Source organism: Panthera uncia, assembly GCF_023721935.1.
Source record: "Panthera uncia isolate 11264 chromosome A1 unlocalized genomic scaffold, Puncia_PCG_1.0 HiC_scaffold_17, whole genome shotgun sequence".
In the NCBI taxonomy this organism is placed as follows: domain Eukaryota; kingdom Metazoa; phylum Chordata; class Mammalia; order Carnivora; family Felidae; genus Panthera; species Panthera uncia.
Window position 1 is genome coordinate 112052033 of NW_026057577.1, and position 24102 is coordinate 112076134.

At 43.0% G+C, this 24102-nt stretch overlaps 1 protein-coding gene across 2 annotated transcripts in view; it reads left to right on the top strand.

Annotated features, from left to right (window-relative positions):
* HTR4 (5-hydroxytryptamine receptor 4) overlaps positions 1-24102 on the top strand; it is a 77894-nt gene that overhangs the window by 23288 nt on the left and 30504 nt on the right. For both annotated transcript variants that reach the window (XM_049648067.1, XM_049648066.1), the window contains exon 4: positions 1749-2317. In XM_049648067.1, the coding sequence (XP_049504024.1) occupies positions 1749-2317 (569 nt within the window). The remainder of the gene's footprint in view (positions 1-1748; positions 2318-24102) is intronic.

Here is a 24102-nt window from a genome sequence, read left to right on the forward strand (position 1 = left end):
TAAAATAATGGAAAACTATAATATGCAAATACTAATCAAAAGAAAGGTGGTGTAGCTGTGATGAAATAAATCTAAGGCACATCATCTTACCTGAGATAAAGAGATTTCGTTATAAGAAAAATGTCAATTCAATAGGGAGTTCTACTATAACCTTAGAATATACCATGAGACACGACACTAAATGTGCACACAGATAAAATTGCTTATGTGTGTATCATATATAATTGTTATCCATACGTTTGTTCGTGTGTATATTCACACTGTATACAGGCTGACCTCAGGCAGGAAGTGTCATTGGATTATACAGCTCTTTTCAGCCAAGGGCTATTCCTAGACAAGGCTGAGAACTCAGAGCTGTCAGCAGACAGAGTTTATAGTAGGGAGAAAAGACTTTCAACCTTTTAAAGAGATCCAGTCTGTCATTGTATCTAATACAAGTGAAGTTTATTCCAGGAATGTAACACAATCGCTGTAATTCACCATATTAATACAAGAGAGAAGGAAAGCCCACGTGATCATCTCTTTATTGCCAGAAATTCATTGACAAAATTCAGTATCTGTTCATGATTTAAAAAAATTGTCATCAAACTGAAAATAGAAGCGAGCATCCATAAAAAACTTCTAGCAAGTATCATACTTAATAGTAAAAAATTGAAACTCCCTTCCTAAAACTGGGAGTGTAAAATGGCATCCACTATTACCTAATTCTATTGAAAATTACGCTGGAGGTCTTATCAAGGTCAATAATGCAAGAAAAGTGGTGTTAAGATTGGAAAGGAAGAAATGAAATTTTTATTATTTGCAGGTCACATGGGTACTTATGGAGAAAATCCCTAAGAATCTAGAAATGAAATATTAATAATGAGTTTAACAAAGTTGCTAGATACAGAGCCATACAAAAAAAGTCTTCACTGAATTCTACATACTAGCAACAAACAATTAAGATTAAGGACTTTAACGTGGTACCATTTGCAATAGACTAACAGTCAGATACTTAGGAATAAATCTGACAAAAGACATGCAAGACATTTACACACAAAAACATTGTAAAATATTACTGAAATAAATTTCAAAAGATGTAAGTAATGGAAAGACTTACCATGTTTGTGAATTGGAAAGCTGACCATGGGAAAGAAGTCCATTTCCCTCAGTCATTCTACTCTGACACCAGTCAAAATCCTCAAAGATTTGTATGGAGATTGATAAGCTAATTCTAAATTTTATATGGGAAATGCCGAGATGTAAGGACAGCCTGAGGAAGATGAGCCTGAGTTCAAAGCCCTTTTCTACCAGATATATTGTGTGCAGACAGAAGAGAAAGGGAGAGGCTAACTGCTATCGGCTGGGTAAAGGGAATGAAGGATGATTTTGTCTCTGTCTTATTTCCGCTCTTTCCTGGAGCCTTCAGCCCCTGGTGCTCAGACAATGCCTCTGCGCCCCGGGATGCAATCATGTTTCTCTTCTATCATTGTGATTCTAGGTGCTATAGGCTAATAAGAAAAAGAGAATTTTGCTGATAAACCTTCTCTTTTTCCCTCCTCCTTTTCCTCTTGTATTTTCCTCTTCCTTCTCTGCCCTTCTCTGTTCCCCTCCTTTTCTCTCTCCCTTCCAACTCCTCGTTTTCTCTTCTTTTCCATCTTTTTTTCTTTTCTTAACAATTTTCATCTTTCCCCTCCTGCTTCTTTCTCTTCACTTTTCCTTCCCTTTTCTCCCTTCTTCCCTCATTATTCTCTCTCTCCAACTCTCAGATAGAAAAAAGGAAGTTCAACCAGAACTCTAACTCTACATATTGTATCTTCATGGTCAACAAGCCCTATGCCATCACCTGCTCTGTGGTGGCCTTCTACATCCCGTTTCTCCTCATGGTGCTGGCCTATTATCGCATCTATGTCACAGCGAAGGAACATGCCCACCAGATCCAGATGTTACAACGGGCAGGGGCCCCCTCAGAGGGCAGGCCCCAGCCGGCCGACCAGCACAGCACTCATCGCATGAGGACAGAGACCAAAGCCGCCAAGACCCTGTGCATCATCATGGGTTGTTTCTGCCTCTGCTGGGCTCCATTCTTTGTCACCAATATTGTGGATCCATTCATAGACTACACTGTTCCCGGGCAGGTGTGGACCGCTTTCCTCTGGCTCGGCTACATCAATTCTGGGTTGAACCCCTTTCTCTACGCCTTCTTGAATAAGTCTTTTAGACGTGCCTTCCTCATCATCCTCTGCTGTGATGATGAGCGCTACCGAAGACCCTCCATTCTGGGCCAGGCTGTGCCCTGTTCAACCACAACCATTAATGGATCCACACATGTGCTAAGGTGAGTGTCAGGGGCTCGATAGATTTTGTTGGCTTGCGTGACTCGGAAGGGCTACCTCTCCAGTTTTTTGTTTCCAGAAGGATTATTCTTAAAAACCTGGGCAATGTTTATAAGGATTAAAGAAAATTCTACCATCTGGTCATGAAGTAGAATAGTGGGTAAGGACTCAGGCTCTGGGAGAGACTGGCCTGTGTTCAGATTCACTCTCCACAGTTCTCTGACCTTGGGCAAGTCATTTAAACGTTGTGAAATTTCGTTTCATTTAAAAAAAAATGAGATCATATTCACAATATCTACATCACGGGGTTTTTATGAAGATCAAATTAGCTGATGTGTGTGGATCACATAGTATAGAGCCTGATACCTAGTGAGCAGTTAGTAAATATTATCTACTGTTATTTATTAGGTAGTGTTTTACAGCCATGGTTAGCAGCATGGGATTTAAAGTAAAATAGACTTTATTTTGACTCAATGCCACTACTAATCATTTGTATAATCTCCCTTGGTTTTATTTTACTCCACTATAAAAACATAGTAATAATCATAATATCCACTTCATAGGGCCATTGTGACAATTAGAAATAATGTATTCATATGGGGACTGACACATAGTAAGCACTCATGATATTACTAACAATATTATTAATGTCAGTAGGAGCAGTAGTAGTAACATATTGCTTGATATCCTAAGATGGCCACAAAATAACGTGATAAACAAAATAAATAGAAGGATAAATATGCAACAGTAACACCATGTGATAACTGATGTAATGGAGGTGGAGATAATCTAGAAGGGGGATTTGAGGAGGAAAGAAGCTGATTTGGCTTAAGAAAATCAGGAAAAGCTTCAGAGGACAGCATTTTTTAAGAATTGGAGACTTGGGGGAGAAATCAAGGAAGTCATTCTAGCAGATAGAACAGCATGAGGAAGGAAATGGCACGTGAAAGAGCATGGGAAGGTCAAGTGGTTTACCCAAGGTCGCGTAGGTTGATGGAGATGGGGGTCACTGTGGAGTTGAATGTTCAATGACTAGTCATGATGCTTCTAAACCCTGAAAATTTTCTGGCTCCCCCGGGCTAGAGTTTTTCTCAGCCATGAAAAACCGTATGTAAAAGTACATTCATCCTATGGCAAAGACGAATGAATTGTCAACGGCATTCGCTTTCCTTTGCCCCAAGATGCATAGGAATTTCTAAAAAAGCAGCTCCTTCTTTGACACAAGCATTTAATTTTTTCTGATGACAGTATTCAGCTGTCCTGGCAACCAAAAACTGAGGAACTTTCATTTGCATGTGTAAGAAAAGAAGAAAGCAAAATAGGGATTGCAAGTGAAATATAAGCACTTTGCCTCCGAGACTGCTCAGAAGCCTGAATTCAATTTCCTGCTACGAGTGTGGTCTGACTTGTAGTGAAAGCCTAGCATGGTGATGCCAGCTGCTCCAAGAGCCTCAAAGGCTGCGCCTGTAGGCTCACCTTCTTCCCTGATTATTATGCCTTGAGCAAGTGTCATGGGAAGAATCCAACCATGTAGTAAAGTGTGTGTACAGGAACTTCTGTGGGGGGCGCCTAAAAGCTATTTAAGTCAGCAGCTGCCTCAGTACAGGCACCCAACGACTTACACTTGTATGTTCTAGCAGTTGGATTTGTGTCAGTTGTTTATGACTGGGTGGGGGGGGGGGTGGCTTTTCCAGGACAGCCCAAGAAACCCACCTGACTGATAACGGTGTTTCGTCCCTGCCGCATTTGGAAACCTGCCGTGTGGTTGTAAAACAGAGATGACAGTTTAGAGGTGGCTGGTGGATGATTTCTTAGTGAGGTAATGAAAACTGCAGGAAACTGGTCTGAGATACTCCTCTGTGGGGGTGAGGAATCTTCTAAGAGCGGGGAAGCCTATGCAGAGACGACTGTTGGAACCCACTGCTCCCCAGCTTGCTTTGAGCCCCCAGCTTGCTAAGGACAGGAATACTGCCTGTATTGTTCACTGGTCCGTACCAAATACCCAATATGCTGCCCGACATACACTAGGAACTTAAACTCTTGATGAATAAATTCATACATCGTGCAGTGAGTTCTCTAGATCAATTGTATCAATACGCCTTAGGAAAAAGTTATATTTTTCTTAAAAATCCTATAAGCAGGACACCAACAAATTCCGATGGACTCAAGAAGTATAAAACCTAAATAATCAAAAGTACAATCGGCTTTTGTCCTGGTTTTATCCTTCACCTCAAAGACAATTGAAACTAACCCAGTGATTTTTTAAATGCATTTACAAACCTGCATAAAACATACAAATTCATAGATTCCTCCCCTTTTTTTATTTTATTTTATCTTACTTTACTTTTTTATTTTATTCTTTTTCATCATGATAAGTGCACTCCCTAATCTCCATCCCCTATCCACATCCCCACCCGCCACCCTCCCCTCTGGTAACCATCAGCTTGTTCTCCATAGTTAACAGTCCGTTTCTTGGTTTGTCTCTCTCTTTGTTTTTCCCTTTGCTCATTTGCCCTGTTTCTTAAAGTCCACATATAAGGGAGATCTTAGGGTATTTGTCTTTCTCTGACTGATTTCGCTTAGCATTGTACTCTCTAGTTCCAGCCGTGTCATTGCAAATGGCAAGATTTCATTCTTTTTTATGGCTGAATAATATTCCAGTATACATACCATTTCTTCTTTATCCATGCATCTATTGATGGATACTTGGACTGCTTCCATAGTTTGGCTATTGTAAATAATGTTTCAGTAAATGTAAGGGTGCGTGGATCCCTTTGAATTAGTGTTTTTGTATTTTGGGGGTAAATACCCCGTAGTGCAATTACTGGATCATCGGGTAGGGGGAGTTCTGTTTTTAATTTTTTGAGCAACCTCCATACTATTTTCCAAAGTGGCCGCACCAGTTTGCATTCCCACCAACAGTGCACACGAGGGTTCCTTTTTCTTTACATCATCACCAACACTTGCTGTCTCTTGTGTTTTTTTTTTTTTTTTTTTTTTTTTAGCCATTCTGACAGGCGTGATAGCTCATTGTAGTTTTGATTTGCATTTCCCTGATTGTAAGTGATGATGAACATCGTTTCATGTGTCTGTTGGTCATCTGAATGTCTTCTTTGGAGAGATGTCTGTTCGTGTCTTCTGCCAATTTTTTAATTGGATCGTTTGTCTTTTGGGTGTTGCGTTGCATCAGTGCTTTATGGATTTTGTATACTCACCCTTTATTGGATATGTCAGTTGCCAATATCTTCTCCCATTCAGTAGGTTGCCTTTTAGGTTTTTTGGTGGTTTCTTTCACTGGGCAGTAACTTTGTATTTTGATTTAGTCCCAATAGTGTATTTTTGCTTTTATTTCCCTTGCCTCAGGAGACATATCTGGAAAAATGTTGCTATGGCCAGTGTCAGAGAAATTTACTGCCTGTGCTCTCTTCAAGGACTTTTATGGTTTCAGGTGTCACGTTTAGGTCTTTACTCCATTTTGGGTTTATCTTCAACAAAGGAGGAATGAATATACAGTGGGGAAAAGACCGTGTCTTCAACAAATGGCGTCGGGAAAATTGAACAGCCACATGCAAAAGTATGAAACTGTACCACTTTCTTATCACTTTTATTTTACATAAATGGGGTCATTTTATATGTACTTTTTTGCACCTTGCTTTCTGTCCCTTAAGAATGTATTTTAGAGATCCTTGCATCTCAGAACATTTAGATCTAAATCATTCTTTTTAACTGTTCCGTAGGCTTCTGTACTAAAAATACACACTAAAATTGACTTATTTCCCATTATTGGATATGTAGATGTTTCCATTCTTTTGCTGTATCTAACTGTACTGTTTTTAATGCCCTTGAACACATTTCTTTGTGCATATGGATTCCTTTTAGATATCTACCCAAAATAAAATTGCTCTATTGATGTATATGTGCATTTACAAATGTTAGGTTTACTTTAAGGTTGACCTTCTAGAATGCCGTAGAGATTTGTAGTCTCATTAGCAGCGTCTGAGAGTAGCCTCTACTCCTTCCCTTCACCAACACTGTACATTACTCGTCTTTTACTATTTTGCTGATTACAGAAATGTTCTTTCACTGAATTTGCATTTTCCAGGTGGTTTGATAGGTTGAACCTCTTCTAAGTTAATTGCTGACTAATTTCAAAGTTGTTGACAAATATTTATCCTTATGTGAACTGCATTTTCACATACATCGTGCTTTGTGTGACAACTTTGTTGTATTTTTCTTATGAATTTCTGAACGTTCTTTATTACCATCTAAATGTTAATCCTTGTTACATAGTTTGCAAACACTTTCCCTTCTCTTCCGCTTGCTTTTGAACTTTGGTTGACTTTTGTCATATAAAAATTCCAAAGTTCAAAAGCGCTATTTATTTGGCCTCTTGCAGTTAACCTGTCTTCCTTCTTGAAATATTTTTGACATTAATTTTCCCGGACAGTATACGTCCCTGCTTTGCCTCCTGACTCACCAGCAACTCTTTCTTAGTATCTTTTATAGGTTCTTCCTTCTCTATCTGGCCTCTAAATGTTAGAGTTCTTCAGGGCTCGGTTCTTCACTGTCTTCTCAAATGACATTCTCGCTTTAAATGTGATTTGACCATCCATAGCTTTAAATACCATCTTTGTGCCATTAATCTCTTTTTAATTAGTAGCTCTAGATCAGAGCTGTCCTCTGAGCTCCAGACCACAAAATCCAATTTACTTCCTTGACAGCCTCACATAGGTGCCTCTCAGGAATCTCACATTTAATGTCCCTTAAACAGAACTCTCCTATATACCTGCCCACCTGCCCACCCCAGACTTCCTGAGTCTCCTCTGTCTCCAAAAGTACAACTGTCATCTACCATGTTACTAAATCTGGACACTTTCTGTGGCCCTCAAGGAGAACTAACATATAAGCGACAGATGGGAAGCTTTAAGAAAGAAAAACCCATCAGCTGATATTGAAAATATGGAGTTCGATCTAAAATAAATGCAAAATTGGGGCGCCTGGGTGGCTCAGTCGGTTGAGCGTCCGACTTCGGCTCAGGTCATGATCTCGCGGTCCGTGAGTTCGAGCCCCGCATCGGGCTCTGTGCTGACAGCTCGGAGCCTGGAGCCTGTTTCAGATTCTGTGTCTCCCTCTCTCATGGTCATGAGTTCGAGCCCCGCATCAGGCTCTGTGCTGACAGCTCAGAGCCTGGAGCCTGCTTCAGATTCTGTGTCTCCCTCTCTCTCTGACCCTCCCCCCATTCATGCTGTGTCTCTCTCTGTCTCAAAAATAAATAAATATTAAAATTTTTTTTTTAAATAAATGCAAAATCTAATCATAGTGACAACGTGTAAATCACAGAAATGTAGATGATGCCTGAACCTCCTGCTGCATGTTTAAAATTTGGAATTTCAGGGGTGCCTGGCTGGCTCAGTCCAAAGAGCACATGACTCTTGATCTTAGGGTCATTGAGTTTCGAGTCCCATGTTGAGTAGGAGATTAGTTAAAAATAAAACAAAATAAAAATTGGAATTTGATAAGTGCAACTTCATTTCCTCACACAAAGCATCCATTGACAAATTCATGTCATTCTGTGTTATTAGTAACGATTATGATGCCGAGCATAACTCAAAAAAAAATGTGCCAGTTACTGAATTTAAGAACTTTGAATGCATTACTGCATTTAATTTTTTACAACAACCGAGTAGGCTGCTATTGTAATTATCGTGATTTTAACAATGAGAAAATCCAGGGTTTAAAGAGAGTATCTAACTGGCCCAAGATCACACAAAGTCTTCATGATTGTCTTCAGGCTAATGAAATATTAAAACACTCAAAATTGAAAATCATCTTGCCTTTCCTGAGAATCTATAAGGTATAGAGGAGTTAGTCTGTGACCTAAGAATCACACTGGGGAGAGCCAGGTCATGACAACACTCTGAAACTGTGGGGCCTTTTTCTCTTAAAGTCTTTTTGAGAAAATGGAATTCTGCTTTTCCAGGTTGAATTAAAGACAGGCCAGTCTGCCTCAGTGGTTTGGAATAGTAGGTCTAGCCACGTAGTCCTTTGACTTGTATTACATTTTGTTATTGAACAAACACATGGGCAACCAAAGAAATAAAATAAGCTTTTGCAAGACAGTCTTAGAGGACTTTGCCCACTCAAATTGAATGAAATAATGTACCATGTAGCAGAGATGTCTGCTGTTGTGTTTGGTGTTCTGTGAGATAAGCATCTTCTTTGGAATATCCAACTCATGATCAAAATAGAAGTGAAAATGCTATTGATTGGCTCCTGAAGTAGTTTGTCTAGACATGTAGGTTACATAGCCTTTTAAAAATAGTTTCCAAACATGAATTATTGTCATATATATGTTTCTTGGGGCAGTTTTAACTTGTATGCCCACATATATTAGAAAGAGGCATAGGGGCACCTGGGTGGCTCAGTCCGTTAAACATTTGACTCTCGATTTCAGCTCAGGTCATGATCTCACAGTTCATGGGATCAAGCCCCGTGTTGGGCTCTGCACTGACAGTGTGGAGCCTGCCTGGGATTCTCTGTCTCCCTCTCTCTTCCCCTTCCCCCCACCTCTCAAATAAATAAATAAACATTAAAAAAAAAAAAGGAGGAGAAGGAGGCATAATGCCAGTGTATGGGCAATGGATTCTAAGAGGTTCGTCATTTGTATGAACTGATTCTTAGTGGATTTGGGGCCAGCTTCTCTCTCCTTGTCACTTCTTTAACTTGGCTCTATAGTTGTTCTCCCCATCCACCAGTCTGCCTTAGTCTTATACAAGAGTCACTTTGCCCACTCTACGAAACTCCCATCAGACATAATGGCAGAGAAGGAAGAAATCACCCAGTGAGAAGACATTGACTCCATTCCTACTCAAGTCAGGGACAAGACAGGTTGCCTCATCACCTGTGCTGTTCAACATTGCATACAAAATCCAAATGACAGAAAGGAGAAATAAGAAGTATAAAACTTAGGAAAAAGAGCAAAGCTGTGGCTATTTATAAACAATATGGTTATTTAGCGGGAAAATCCCACAGTAAACTGAAAATGAAGACATGTCACAAGGATGTCCAGATACTGTATAACTAACTCAACATTCAGCGATTCTTACATACTAGAAATCACCAGTTAAAATGTGGATCAGGAAAAATACCACCATCCACAGGAGCAGTCACTAAAGTTACTTAAAAAAAAAAAGTGCAAAATAAAAATGTAAGATCTTTATCGAAGGGAACTTAAATACTTTCCTAAAGGAGAAGTCAAAGATACTGTGAAGGGTTCACGGCGGAGAGCAGAAGAAAAAAAAAATCCAGATTTTTCTTTTGAAACTACAGGAAACTCGTCAGAAGCCTAGGTTTGCAGACTCTGAAAGGTGAGTTATTAGGTTCCAAGTAGGTTATTAGGTTTGATTCACTGTAACTGTGCACGGGGCATCGACTTGCCATGCACTGTGTAAGGGGGTGGTAGAGAAAGAAAAATGAGACTCGGTATCTCACAGAGCTCACAGCCTCACTGAAGAAAGAGACACACAAGCAAATAATCACAGCACAGTGGACATCACCGGGATCGTGCGCAAGGTTTACTGGGAGCTGGAGGGATTGCTACCTAGCCAACAGTTTCATCGTCGTCACTGATGAGGGTCCCCTGATCTCTGCTTGAATTCCTGCAGTGGGAGGATTGCTACTTGAAGGGCCTGCTCAATGGTTAGGCAGCTCTAGAATCTAAAAGGTCTCGTTCCATTGAGTTGAAATCTTCATCCCTGTGACATCTACCTGCGGGCCCTAGTTCTGCCGTGAGCAAGAGAAAACAAGGCTACATCGTTTTGCTGAAATGACTCCTCCTGTATGCTTTGCATTAGAATCCCCTGGAAACGGAGTCAAAACACACATTCCTGGGCCCCATTCACTGAATTGGGGCACGTTAAGGAAAATGACATTTTTGCCAAGGTGATTCTCACCTGTGTTAAACTTTGAGAACCACAGTCTCTGATCCTCATGGATTGGAATGGCCCAGTGTATGCTGACTTTGGTTGTGCTTCAGGGTTATGACACATACCATATAATTCTTCGGTCCTTTCAGAGTCATAGTTTCATGTGATGTTAACTAGTGAAATTCCTTTCGAAGTGGCCTCAGCTCAGCCATTTTCAAGCCAAGTGACTCTGGCCACTTGGGAGGCAAAGTGTGATCCTATAGATTGTGACCACGTACCGGGACAGGAGATGGGAACCAGCCCTACTGATGTGATTTGGAGTTCATTGGGGGTTCGATTCTGGAGTTCTCTTTCCATTGGATGAATGTCAAGGATCTTGCCAGTGCTGTTCACTGCTGCCTGAGGAGTCTCCTCTCTGAGGAGAGCCTAGTAAAGGGCCTGGCACGTTGTGAGGCTTGACAAGGGGTAAGGGAATGTTTCTGCCCCTTTCCACAGGCTCGCTTCTCTTCTGTTTGACTGTCTTTATGGAGAGTAGCCCTCGATGGTCCAAGGCAGAGTAAGGATTTGTGGCATTGAGTGTAACCTTAGAACAGAAATTTTTCTCTACATGAAATCCACTGAGGATTCCATTGTTGGCTTCTTGGGTAAATAATCCCTGGCCTGCCTGTCTCACTACCTCATTGTGAAAATCAAACGAGGTAATGGAGGTGAAATTGCTTTGCTAACTGCAAAGCTCTGTCCTCAGGGGAGAGATAATGATGTGATGAGAACAGACTATTTATAAGTTAGGTAAATAGCTAAGACTGCATGCTTAGCAATGCAGAGATGGCATGCAGAATTTAGCTTTGGGGATGGATTTCTCTGCTCCCAGGCCAGGCTGAGATGACTCCCTGGTTCTCCAGGTTCAGACCTCACCCAAAGCTGGGACACTCACCTGGCTCCTCAGAAGGCTGAGAATTTCGGCCAGCATTTCCCAAAGAACTTCTTGTTTGTCTGACTTGGCTCTTGGCTGCTGTCCTCCATTACCCACCGTCAATCTGCCTGATAAACAGGGGTTTTTTGTTGACTTGGGGAATCTCTAGGGCTGTGTTGTCCTATAGGGTAACCATTGACATTCCAAACACTCAGTAGCCGTATGTTATAAATAGAATACTTTCATTATTGTAGAAAGTTCTACTGGAGAAAACAACTCTAGAGCTCTGTGAGCCTTCTGTCTGGAATAAGGCAGCATATGCTTTCCTTCGGACTTATGAAGTGTTATCAACCAAAGCTCAATAATAAATAAGGCAATTCTGACGGATGCGCCATATAAGTCTTTGACATTTCCACGCACAATATATTCAGGTTTAAATAGGGAATCAATAGGGGAGGAAAATATGAAGATAGAGAGAAAAAGAAAGTGAGAAAGAGGCAAAGAAAACTAAAAACCAGTAGGAGAAAAGCATTTTTTTTCCGGGCTATTACTTTTTGTTGTTTCCTTGATAAATAACAATGGTCAGAAGTTATCCTTGTATTTAGTTGCTGTTTAATTATCTACTACCTGTGCCCCCAGCTGGACTGTCAGTACATAAGGGCAGGTAACATGTCTATTTTATTTCCGAAAGTTCCCCGAGGGTATAGCCCTTTGCTCAGTTAATACCCTTATTGGTTGAATGGATGGACGCTCTTATCAAATCCCGTTAACCACCTGGAATAGGTATACTCAAATAAGTTTTCACCACTTAAAAAAAAATATTTATGAATCCCACAACCGGAGTCCTTGTTTTTTTTTTCACTGTGCTGCTGCTTCCCAACTTTCAATCTCAACACACCAGAATTCCCCTTTTAAACAGAGGTTTTCACACCGCAGTCTAGATTACCCATGGATGAGCCAATAATTTAGGTGTGCTCTTACTTTGGATCCTGAGAGGTTTCGGCTAATGTTGGAAAGCTGTTTGACATTTAACAGCCATTTTGTGGCCTTTACCTTGAACTCCGGAGGTTACAATTGGATTCAACAGTTAGCTCATTGTTTTGAGCCAGTGCAGACTGAATCTGGGTGAATTGAAGATGGTTTGAGGATGACCTTGCCTCATATCCTGCAGCCTCCACCAGGGCTAGCTGCATAATTTGCAGGGTCCCTTGGTCAAAGGCAGATAAGGCTTCCACTGAAAGTATTAATATGTAAAGCCTTTTTTTTTTTTTTTTTTTTTTTAATCTGCAGTTTCTCTCTTAACTCGTCATGGCATATTTTCTTTGCTATTTACCTGTCCTCTAGTAGGAAAGTAAAATTTAATTTTAAATTGTTAGCAAAGATTTACCATTTATAGTACCCAAAGCCAGTTTTAAATGCAAACATGAGAGCATTTCACTTGTATGGAATCACCAAAATGACACGAACCATGCAAATCGTATTTGACAATTCAAGGGTGCTTACGGACTTTGTTTTTACCAGCCAGTGCACAAAACTCATGCAAGTGTTTGTACCTCACTTCTTGAGAGTACACACATTCATTCCGCTAACACGCTACCTTCAGCTAACTGATGAGTAAAGAAGGACTAAAAGGGAAAAGAGCCGTGGTTGGCCATATCTCATCCTTTCTTTCTCTGTTGATATTTTCAGCAGATGTGGTTGGCAAATACAAGATGATAGAGGGTTTTTTGGTGGTTCCCCCTCCTTCTTCGAGCAGCACTGCCTTCCTCCTGCATTTGCCAAGTTCTGGTCAGATGGAAACCGTGACCTTCAGGGCTGTCTGTGTTCCCAGTTAGTCAGTCGTACACGTGTTGATATGAAGCATGAGCGAAGGATTCTAGTGGACCTGTGATCTGTGGGAATTCAGTAAGACTCCCTGGTAAACATATTGTAGAAGTTGCTGACCAAGAGACGATGGAAAACAGGAAAAACACTTTCTATACATGATGTGTTCACCTTGTATTTGCTCTGAGGCATACTTTAGGCATGGCGAGTCTACCAGAATCCTGTGCTCATGGGGTATCATTAACGTTTTGAGGCAGCAAGGAACTATGGTGGACACACACATGCACCTATAGCCTGTGCTCGCCAGTGCCCCAGATATCACTGGTGCATGTTCCGTTGTCCCTCCGACTTCGTAGGTTCAAAGATAAACTTACTAAGAATTTCATTATGGCAGCAAACAGAGCATTAAACCAAGACCTGGGTTTCTGTCTGGCTGCACTGCTCACACAGCCAGGAAGCTGGCCTGTCCCTCGTCCTTCCCAATCACAACCTAAAGCAACCTCTCAGGAAACATTGCTCTTGTTGAGAGAACACCAGGAAAACAGAATAACAACATCAGAAGAGCTCCCCTTAACCTGAAGTTTAGTAATCAAGTGGCTTAAACTGCCCTCCAGGATGCCCTCTTTCGGGCCGAAGTGCTGAGGCCTAAGCATTATTCCTTCCACGGAGACATTTTTCAAGGAAAAGTTCCCACCTCTGACTTAGAGGGAGGTGAACTTGAGTTATGAAACCAAAAGCATAATGGCTGTCGTGCGGGGGGTTGGCACACCTGGGTTTTAGTCCTGAGACTTGTCATTTGCTATTGATACAAATATTAACATGTGACCAGACATTTCTGGGTCTCTGTTCCTTCATCTGTAAAATGGGAATACTATGAGAACCCATCTCCTAGGGCTTTTGTTAAGGTTAAATACAAGACTGTATGTGCAGAGCTGAGCCCAGCTCCTCTTACACAGAAAGTGCTCAATAAACGGAAGCTGGTGTAACTGCTGTTATTATAATTGTATATATAACATCATTCATATCTTGGTTAAACAAACTTCTCCAGTTATTTTTTCAGCTTCCTGATAAGCATTTCGTAAGAAATGAGTCAATAGAAATCTCTGTGCTCTCTAAACACTGCTCCCACGCAAGGAATGCCGCCCTCCCTCGACTGGAAGAAAAACCAGGGATGAATTAAATTAAATTAATCACACTGTTTATAAATAATTGTTTAAGCAACAGGAGACAAGACTTGTTTCCTGGGTACATTATGCCTCGTGCTGAACAGTCGGGACTGTTATTTTGAATATGCCTTCTGGCTTTTAAATTACCTGTCGGCATTTCTCTGACCCAATCTAAAACGTGCTAACCATGCCGAACAAGCTGCGTACATTGTCTGTGCCTTTGGTGTTCCTCTTTTGCTCTGCAGGTGCTGGACTTGGTGCTACGGTGTTGAGGTTCCGTGTACCAGCCCTCTGAGACTGGCGCCCACAATAAAGAGGGGTCAGGCATGCCACTCTGCAGGGCAGACTTCAAAACCACACCCAGCTCCAGAGACGCCCAGAGTGGTCCGGGGTCACGAATGGAGGCAGGGTGGTGTGGGGTTCCGACCCTTGACCCTGGATCACACTAGAGCTGCTTGAGAGCTGTTAGTACCTGAGCCTGGGCTCCACTGGTAGAGATTCTATATAAAGGGTCCAGTTGGGGACCAGAAATGCTTCTGTTTTAGGAGGTCAGGAGTACTGCAGTATTGAGATCCCTTGGTTCGGTGGCCAGAGTAGGGAGCCTGTGTCGATCACCAAGGAGTCATTGTTTCTTTCAGCACCAATAGAACAGGGAAGTGCCTTCAAGTTTAGGCCTCGTTCCACGTCTTAAATACTGAGCTAGTGCGGGCATAACCCATTAGTTCTCAAATGGGGACAATTTTGTAACCCAGGGGACATTTGGCGATGTCCGAAAGCATGTTTGGTGCTCCTGACTGGCGGGGGCTACTGACATCAGTGGATTTCGGCCAGAGATGCTGCCAAAGCTTCCAACTGTGCATAGGGCAGCCCCCGACCCCATTGCAACAAAGAATTGTCTGGCTCAAATTGCAACATAGTGCTGAGGTTGAGAAACCCTGCTTGAAACGGATTCTCTGGGCTTCGCAACATAGACTCTCCTTACCACTGACAGGCGACACAAGAGGGGTCTTTTACCAGCGCCAGGAGACAATGTATGCTTTTACCTGCCCACTGCAGTGCCCTGCACCATGCGACTCCTCTTTGTTTTTCGTTTTTTTGTTTTGTTTTGTTTCTTTATTTGGAGAGAGACCGAGAGTGCAAGCGGGGGAGGGGCAGAGAGAGAGAGGGAACCAGAGAATCCCCAGCAGGCTCCGTGCTGTCAGTGCACAGAGCCCGATGTGGGGCTGGAACTCATGAAACCGTGAGACCATGACCTGAGCCAAAATCAACAGTCGGACGCTTCACCGAACTGAGCCGCCCAGACACCCCGCCACGTGGCTTCTCTTAACTCACATCCATTCCCAAGATGAGACAAGTTGAAAAAAAACCCGAAGCCCTGTAGAACACGATAACTGGTGTCAGTTCTGCGAAGCAGGGCCCGGAATTTCTGTGGTTACGGTGCCGGCAGTAACCTTGCTGAAAAGCCCTTTCCACCAGGCAGGCTCTGTGAGCTTGTTCTCTTACAGCATGTACTTGGCAGGGACACAGCCCTCCCGATTTAGTCGGAGCAGCTGTTCAGGAAGGAATTGCCTCCAGAACACTCTAAGAGACCCACCAGAAACCCATACTCCTTGGAAACGTGTGTTCGGTCCACGGTGTCAGGATGCAGGTCCCTGGCCCATAGAGGCGGTAAAGTTCCATCTTATACTGAGTGTCGACAGACTGGAGTGTGTCCAGAAAAGGGTAAACACCATGATTTCCCTTGCAGAATTCAGGACCTAGGAGCAACAACGTCAGGCACAGGGGAGGCTGAGCTTAGAGCTTAAAGGAAATCATGGTCATCAGCATTTTTTTTTTATTTATTTATCTGAGGACCGTTACACGAAAAGGGGATCTGGCTTGTTCTTCAAGGTTGCAGGGAGAGAAGTAGGGACAAAAGACTGAAGTTTTACGAGTACGTATCTCAGCACAACATGGCATGGACTGCCTTTCTAGGGTGTTCCTAATAAGGGGATTAAAGTAGACAAGAAGTAGAATAAAATAGGAGAAATTGGGACAACCACCAGTCACTTAGAAGTGGTGATCAAGGGGTGCCTGGGTGGCTCAGCCAGCTGAGCGCCCAACTCTTGATTTTGGCTGAGGTCATGATCGCATGGTTCATGACATTGAGCCCCACATTGGGCTCTGCACACTGACCGCATGGAGCCTGCTTGCGATTCTCTCTGTCTCTCTCTGCCCCTTCTTGGCGCTCTCTCTCTCTCTCTCTCTCTCCCTAAATAAATAAATAAACATTTAAAAAAAGAAGTGGTGGTCAACATTGGTCACTGGAAGCGTTGACTTGAATGAGCATGGCGGAGAAAGGGGCGGGAGGTCTAAGGAAACGCCCTCAGATCCCTCCTTTGTGGCTGCGTGAGTTACGGAACCGCAAGAAATCCTCCCACAGTGCAGCTACACTCGAGAGGGAGCAAGACCTACCTCAGTCATTTTATTTCATTTGGTTGGAGCTGGAGACTTTCTGGAAAGACGGCCAGTGGGAAGAAATGTGCCAGAGGTAGTAGTGTTAATGCCAAGGGCCATTCTGTTTTGGTTTAGGATTCTTCCGGGAGGAAGTTTAGACGTATCTAAGGAAGAAATTTATCCCCAGGCTGTATAGATGCTCCGTGCTACATAGCTGATTCAATGCCTGTGATTCCATGTGAGGGAAATATTGTCCCATCCACCCATCACGATAAATTTCTATCACTTGAGCCCTTAATATGAACATAGTTACTATTTAAATATGTTTAGGGAGAAGGAGCCCTAGGCTGAGATTAGAGAAACATCCCCCTCAATCTGGTATTCATGTTCTTCATTTCTCGTATGTCAGGGCCAGGACTTCAGGCTCTGGAAACAGCAAGGCAATATCCCAACCTGGGAGGAGCCAGAGTACTGTAGAGCAGTTTAATATCATGACCAAATGCATAGGACTTGGTATTTGACAGACCTCAGTTTGACTTCAGGTCCTGCCACCTTGAAGCTATGTGACCCTGGGCAAGTTACTGGCCCTTTCTGTGCCTCAACTTCTTCCTGTTCTAAATGGCCCTTGCTCATAAAAGTGTTGTGAGGCTTGTGTGAGATACTGTACATACGGATCCTGGAACACAGCAGCTATTGATAAACTGAGTTCTCATTGTCAGCATCAGCATCTTTCGAGGCGAAAAGTCAGAGACGCAGGTTAGCAGAACGAGCCTCCTGTCACGCGAACGCTGGTTCGTTGTCAGAACAGGTGGTGGAGGGAAGCACTTGGGTGCCAAAATCACCATAATAGCCTCCTGACAAGGGGCAGGATGGTTCCTGAGCAGCAGGCTCAGAAGTACTTCACCTTCAAGTATATGGGAGCCGCGGCGAAAGGAGGCATGCAGCAGGTTCTAGCTGCCGTTCTTCTAGAAGCACTGTGACGTCGTCTCCAACCCCTGCGCGAGGAGACCCAGTGAATAGCTTCTGGTTATAGAAACAAACAACTGTGTGTGTGCTCTGGGTTAGATTCAAGCCAAGAGCCAAGAACCTCCTTTTCAGAAAATGATCTCTGAACGTCTTGTCTTGTTTCCATGCCTATGTTAGGTTATTTTTAACAAGATTCTTAGAAACACTTCACAGTTAGAATTGTTCTTGGAGAGCCTTTTATTCTCTAAGAAACGAGCGAATCTGTGTTTTGATCAACATGACAAACAAATATATTTGGAGCCTGCTCCTCTTCCTTTTATTCTTTTCAGACTTTCGTTTCCTTCGCTGGCTGGTATAATGTAATTTGTTCCTGTGTTTGTGAATTGGCCTTGCGTGCTTTAAGTTTCTGCCTCTGGAGAAAGGAGTGTGTGTGTGTGTGTGTGTGTGTGTGTGTGTGTCCATGTGTATACACATACATCCTGGGCACACACACCTATACATATGTGATTGTCACATATAATAATATATGTCATATATTGTAATATAATATATTGTCACGTATAATAGCCAGTTGCGTTAGGAATAATTTGGTTTCCTAGTCTGGACGTTCCCCCTCGGTTTCTCCTCCTCCTCCTCCTCCTTCTCTATCATTGTCATCGTAAGATCTACCATTTACTGAGCACTGGTTTGTATGCGAGGCATCTATGCGGAGTGTATCACATGCACCATCTTACTGAATCTTTAATATACTCTATGGAGCAGGTATTATTATTTCCATTTCACTGATGAGGAAACTGAGACTCAGATTAATTTGGCAAGCGTCTTACAGCTGGTGAGGGTTAGGACCAGGATTCTCATGCATGTTCATCTGATTTCGAAGCCCTTGCTGGAAACCACCAAACTGTGCTCCTTACTAGTGAACGGAAAACCCTTGAAAGAATATAGAATTTTTGGTTCTTGGACGTCAGAAGGGCTTGAGAAGTGATCTGACCAAATATTCCAGCTAATGCAGTGGTCTCTTCTATAGCTTATCTGATAAGTAGTTTTCAATCGCCCCCCTCATGAGAGGCAGCTCATTATTATTCAAAGCAAGGCATTTTATTGTTGGAACAGCCCTAGTGGTTGCAGATTTGGGTCAAATTTTACTTCTCTATATCATAGCGTCTTCAAAGCTTCGAGTTTTATAGCTGGAAGTGATAACAGAGCTCGAGCAGTCCAGTAGTTTTTAAACACGTTTTTGCAGATGTGGAAATCTTTTGTTCAAATGGAATCTTCCTTGGACGTGTGAGCAATAAAGTATAACTGCTTTGATCACAACAGATGCTTATATGGGGATGTGTGTGCACAGAGCCGTGACCATCGACCCCATTCCTTCAGTGTCTCCTGTGGCCACTCCATGGGGTTGTTAGTCTTGTTAAGAGATGCCTGAAATAGACTAGCGAACCCAATATTTTACAGAGAAGAAAATGAGGCTCCAAGATGTAAGATGTTTAAGACGATTCTGCTGTATGAGCAGAACAAAGATCTGAATCCAGGTCTCAGAACTCTGAGTCCTTCTCCCTGATTCATTCATCTCTTGCCTTTTTATTACATGCCTAATGTGGGTCAGGCACTGTTTCAGGCAGTAGGGACACAGCAGATTTCTAGATAGGCAGGATCCCTGCCATGAAGGAACTCACAATTGAGATTTTATCATCCCATTTCTTTTTGATGGTTTGAGCCCTTGGAAGCAGACACACACACACACACACACACACACACACACACACATAATCAAGCCATCCTGGGCAACTTTCTCTGCATTCAGGCCAGTTTGCCCATGACTTGCCAAAAGAATGGACTCTAGAACTGAACTCAAGGCTATTCACGTATTTGGTGATTTGAGGGTGACCTTTTCTTGACACTATTGCAAATTCTAATTTATTTTTTCTGCCTCTGATTTTCTTTGGGGACAATGTGTAGAATATAACCAGAGAGAGACAACCTATTTCATATGTAGCATTCAAGACGATGGAAAGGCCATTCAGACCTGTGGGATTTGAAACTGTAAATGCCAGCTGGGTTGAGTTCTAATAGAACAACCTTGAGCAACATAGTGGGACTTGTAGTGGACAGATAGTGAAGGGCATAGAAAGCCCTCCTGGCCTCACCCAACCTGGTTGTCCAGCTCATTTCCCTCAACTCTTCCCCAGCCTAACTCCCTGGGTAATAAGCGTGCAAGATCGATCAGTTTTCTGCAGATAGTGAGTTCTCCCACCTCTGGATTATTTCTGCTGCCTTGAATGCTCTCTCTCTCTCTCGCTTTCCTGCCTGGGACAAGCCTACTCATTCTTCAAGGCAGCGTTCCAACACGAGCTCTCTAAACTTTCCTGGTCCCCACCCCCTCAATCTCTGAGCAATAACTAATCACTTCCCCCTCTGGGCTCTCTTACCACCTGCTTCTCCTCTTGAAGCTTAGTTCACCCCGAGGGATCGGAAGTACTCTTATGCACCTGACACATTCTCTACTCACCTGGGCAGCCTCCCAAGAGCAGGCCATTTTCTTACCCGCAGGGGCTAGGACCCGAGGGTGCCTGTTGACGGAAGGTGCACGTTCAAGGTGCATGCTGGTGCAGTGAGACGCCAGTTAGATCGCCCGGTTCCGATCCTGGCTCCACCTGGTGACAGATGTTTGACTTGGAACAAGTTACTCGGCCTCATTCCAGTCAACCAGAACCTGCAAATAGTAGCACCTGTGTCAGGAGATTGCTGTGAAAGTTATGTAAGGTAACCCACGATGTGTTTAGCACAGTAAATGGCACATAATAAATAAATTTTGGCTGTTTTTCTTGTGGGTCCGCACTTTTAAAGCATTTTCTCCTAGATATTTTCAGGTTCAGCCACATTGAAATAGTTCAGCAGAAAAAAGCTGTCAGTCTGATCCCCCAAAGACTCAACGTTCCGATCCTTTTGTTGGTCATTTAGGAACTGTGGTAGGCAAGGAGGGGGGATAAAGGTCTCACCAGGAGAATGGTTTGACCTCAGTCATCTGCGCATATGAGAGGTAGGGCGAGAGGTGCCTCAGGATTGGAACAAGCCGTGCCCACTGATTGACCTTGCACTTTGGCATACTGAAACACAGACACATCTGAGGCCAGGGGTGGGGTTAAAAAGCTCTGGGAATACATTGTGTCCAGAGGCAAAAGTTAGTTAGGCATTTCAAACTGTGCAAACTCAGCTATTTGGGTCTTTTCGACAAGTAGCAGAAAATAGCAGGAGTGCTGGCCTGTGGTTTTAGAGCCATCACCCTGCAGACGCATCACTTTATGTCCTTGCCAAGACTCTGTGTTCACTGCAAGTCAGTTTTCCCATCTGTCTGATAAGAACTTTCGTCCCTTGCCTGCTACTTTCACAACTTCTACTGTATCGGCATTCTACCCATGCTACTATTTATTTATATTTACCTTTAAATACATTTTTTTTTAATGCGTACTTATTTATTTTGAGAGAGAGAGAGAAAGAGAGTGTGATCAGAGAAGGGGCAGAGAGAATCCCAAGCAGGCTCTGCACTGTCAGCACAGAGCCCTACGTGGGGCTCAATCTCACGAACCGTGAAATCGTGACCGGAGCCAAAATCAAGAGTCAGATGCTTACCCAACTGAACCACTACCTTTAAATACATTTTTAATCTGAATAAATGTATTTGTAAAGGAAGCTATCATGACCTCGAATGCAAAACCATATAGAGAAGATTGTTTTAAATATAGTGCAATGAAAACAAAACCAGTTATTATTTGTATAAATTATGGTCACTAAAATTTGACTTGATCCCATTGCTTGCCAAAGACTGTGAGCCTAAGGCCTGCTCTCCATGTGTTAGGTATTAGAAACTTGTTAAAGCCAGAGGGGGCACCAACTGAGTCTTTTTCTTTAAAATAGGCAGAATGATCTCCCCCCCCCCACTCTCAAAAATAAAAATAAATAAATATAAAAAATATGTATTTAAAGGGGGTGCCTGGGTGGCTGAGTTGGTTAACTGTCCAACTCTTACTTTCAGCTCAGGTCATGTTCTTACGGTTCGGGGGTTCGAGCCCCACATCTGGCTGGACACTGTCAGTGCAGAGCCTGCTTGGGATTCTCTCTCTCTTCCTCTCCCTCTGCCCCTCCCCTGCTTGTGCATTCAAGCATGTGTGTGTTCTCCCTCTCTCAAAAATAAAAGAAATAAATACTAAAAATGTATGTTTTAAAAATAAATAAATAAAAATAAGCAGAATAAGTTAAAGAGATATCAGGCACCCTTACTATGATTCAGATTATTTAATTCTGTGCCCACTGTTTGACACATCCCCTGTGGATCACACCCCATGTTTGGAAAATACTGGCTCTTCCATAGTCAAGATTCTATTGTGGTTGATAATGAATCTAAAGACAAATGAAGAAATTGACCTAGGGCATTGCCTTTTGAGCAATCAAACTTACTGATAACATAGTGCAAGCCTGTGTGTTCGCTGTTTATAGACAATTCAATTAGTTTCAATAAGCTAATTGTACCCAAGGATTTTATTTTTCCATCACATAAAGAACACATTCCAAACTTCGCTCTTTGCATATTTTTTTAAGTTTATTTATTTCGATAGAGAGTCGGGAAGGAGCAGAGAGAGAGAGAGAGAGAGAGAGAGAGAGAGAATCCCAAGCAGGCTCCACCCTGCCAGCTCAGAGCCCACCTCAGGGCTGGAACTCATACACCATGAGATCATGACCTGAGCTGAAATCAAGAGTCAGATGCTTAACCCACTGAGCCATCCAGGTGCCCCTCCTTTGCGTTTTTAACTTCTCATTTTTATGATTCATTGCCAAGTCTTATTTCATCATCAGTGTCATAAAAAGCCAGAAGTGCCCCCTGATCCACTTGGCTAAAATGCACTGCTGTGTGCATTTCAGTGCTTCCATTCCGATCTCTTGTGGACCACCACTGAATGCCTCATGTTGTAGCTCTGACCCTTCCCACTCACCTGTACTTTCCCTTTGAAGCCCCCTAAGTGTCTGGCCCAAAGCACGGCCTCAGGTGTGAGTACAATACTGGATATCCACCTGCTCAGAGAATCTTCTACTCCTATGTGCATAGGAATTAGCTGAGAGCATTTTTTTTAAGAAATGAAGATGCTTGCTCTCCCCACCCAACCCCTGACCTCTCACCCCTGCTGACAGAGGTCAGGAGTGGATCCCGGGACTCTGTATTTATTGTAGGTTCCCAAGATAATTCTGATACACATAACCTCTGGACACCACCTTGCGAAAGATGACTTCGCCAGTCTCCTTCTTCTGGAACACAAGTAATTGTAGGTCTGTTTCATCAACTGTTCGCGTTCAACTTCGCCACAAAACTCTTCCCTGCACACAAATGACTTCCACATTCCCCGGTGGACAGGGTTCCTAGTTTGGGAGGCAGAATGCTCGATTTGTAGTCCTGGATCCCCCTCTCCCATCCATCAGCCCATGCCCCTACATTGACCTTCTTCCTCTTCTCACATTGAAATGATAACCCCATACCCTCCTATCTTAATGGATTTGTGTAAACGATTAAGTATGGAAAAAGATACGAAAATGCTTTGTACATCGTAGGCGATTTTACTAAAACCACCAAAACAAGAAATGGCACTTGAGGAACTCGTGTGTTAAAATGTCGGAGGTTCTTTCTTAATGAGGTTTTCCATCAGGGATTTTGAGCGGCTCTGCCAATGTTTTGTCTAAGCATATGTTTGAGGAGAGACAGTTGTGGTCTCGCTGCATTCTAAGTTGTGGCATGTCGGCTGTCCTAGCCCATCCTCCCCAGATACATTTAACAGCTTTGCAGGGTGATTTCACAGATTCAGAAATTGAGGTCTTTCAGCTTCTTTAATACAAACCAAAAATTAGCCTCCCCGTGTTTCCAGCGAAACCTCTTCCCTCCATACGGAATATAAAGTATCAGATACTAACAATAGGATATGAAAAGCCAAATTCAAGCAATTAGCCACAGCTTTGGAGAGCAGTCCCACACGCAGCTGGTGCCCAATCAGAAGGTCTGGATCTGTCACCCACCATCTCTGCCTCTCATAGAATCAGAATGTCAGAGCCACAGAGGATCTTCTAGATGATCCTCCTCCTCATTTAGCGAATGGGGAAAGTGAGGCACACGAAAGGGAGTAAGTCATGAGAGGAGGCACGTGCGGATGAGCGGTAAAAAGGCGTTAGTTCCCAGGTCCCTGCGTTCTGGCTTCCATTCACCTTGCAATACTCTGTGCATTCATGTAGCCTGAAGAGGAATGCAGACATCCAACAGTGGTTCCATGGTCATCTCGATCTTTATTTCTGACGCTCTGGAAGGATTGTATGAGAGAGCCAGTGTAACCTTGAGAAACGCTTCTCGGAGAACCTCCTCCATTCTCCCTGACTACTCTGGAGCCTTCCGCATACCCGACTCCGTAGCTCTTGTTAGCCCGTATCTTCTGCACGTTGTCCGTCCTCTGTCCTCGTTCTGTGCTGTCTCCTCACCCAGCTCCTCTCTTTGACTATGCCCTCCTGACTTTTCTCCTGCC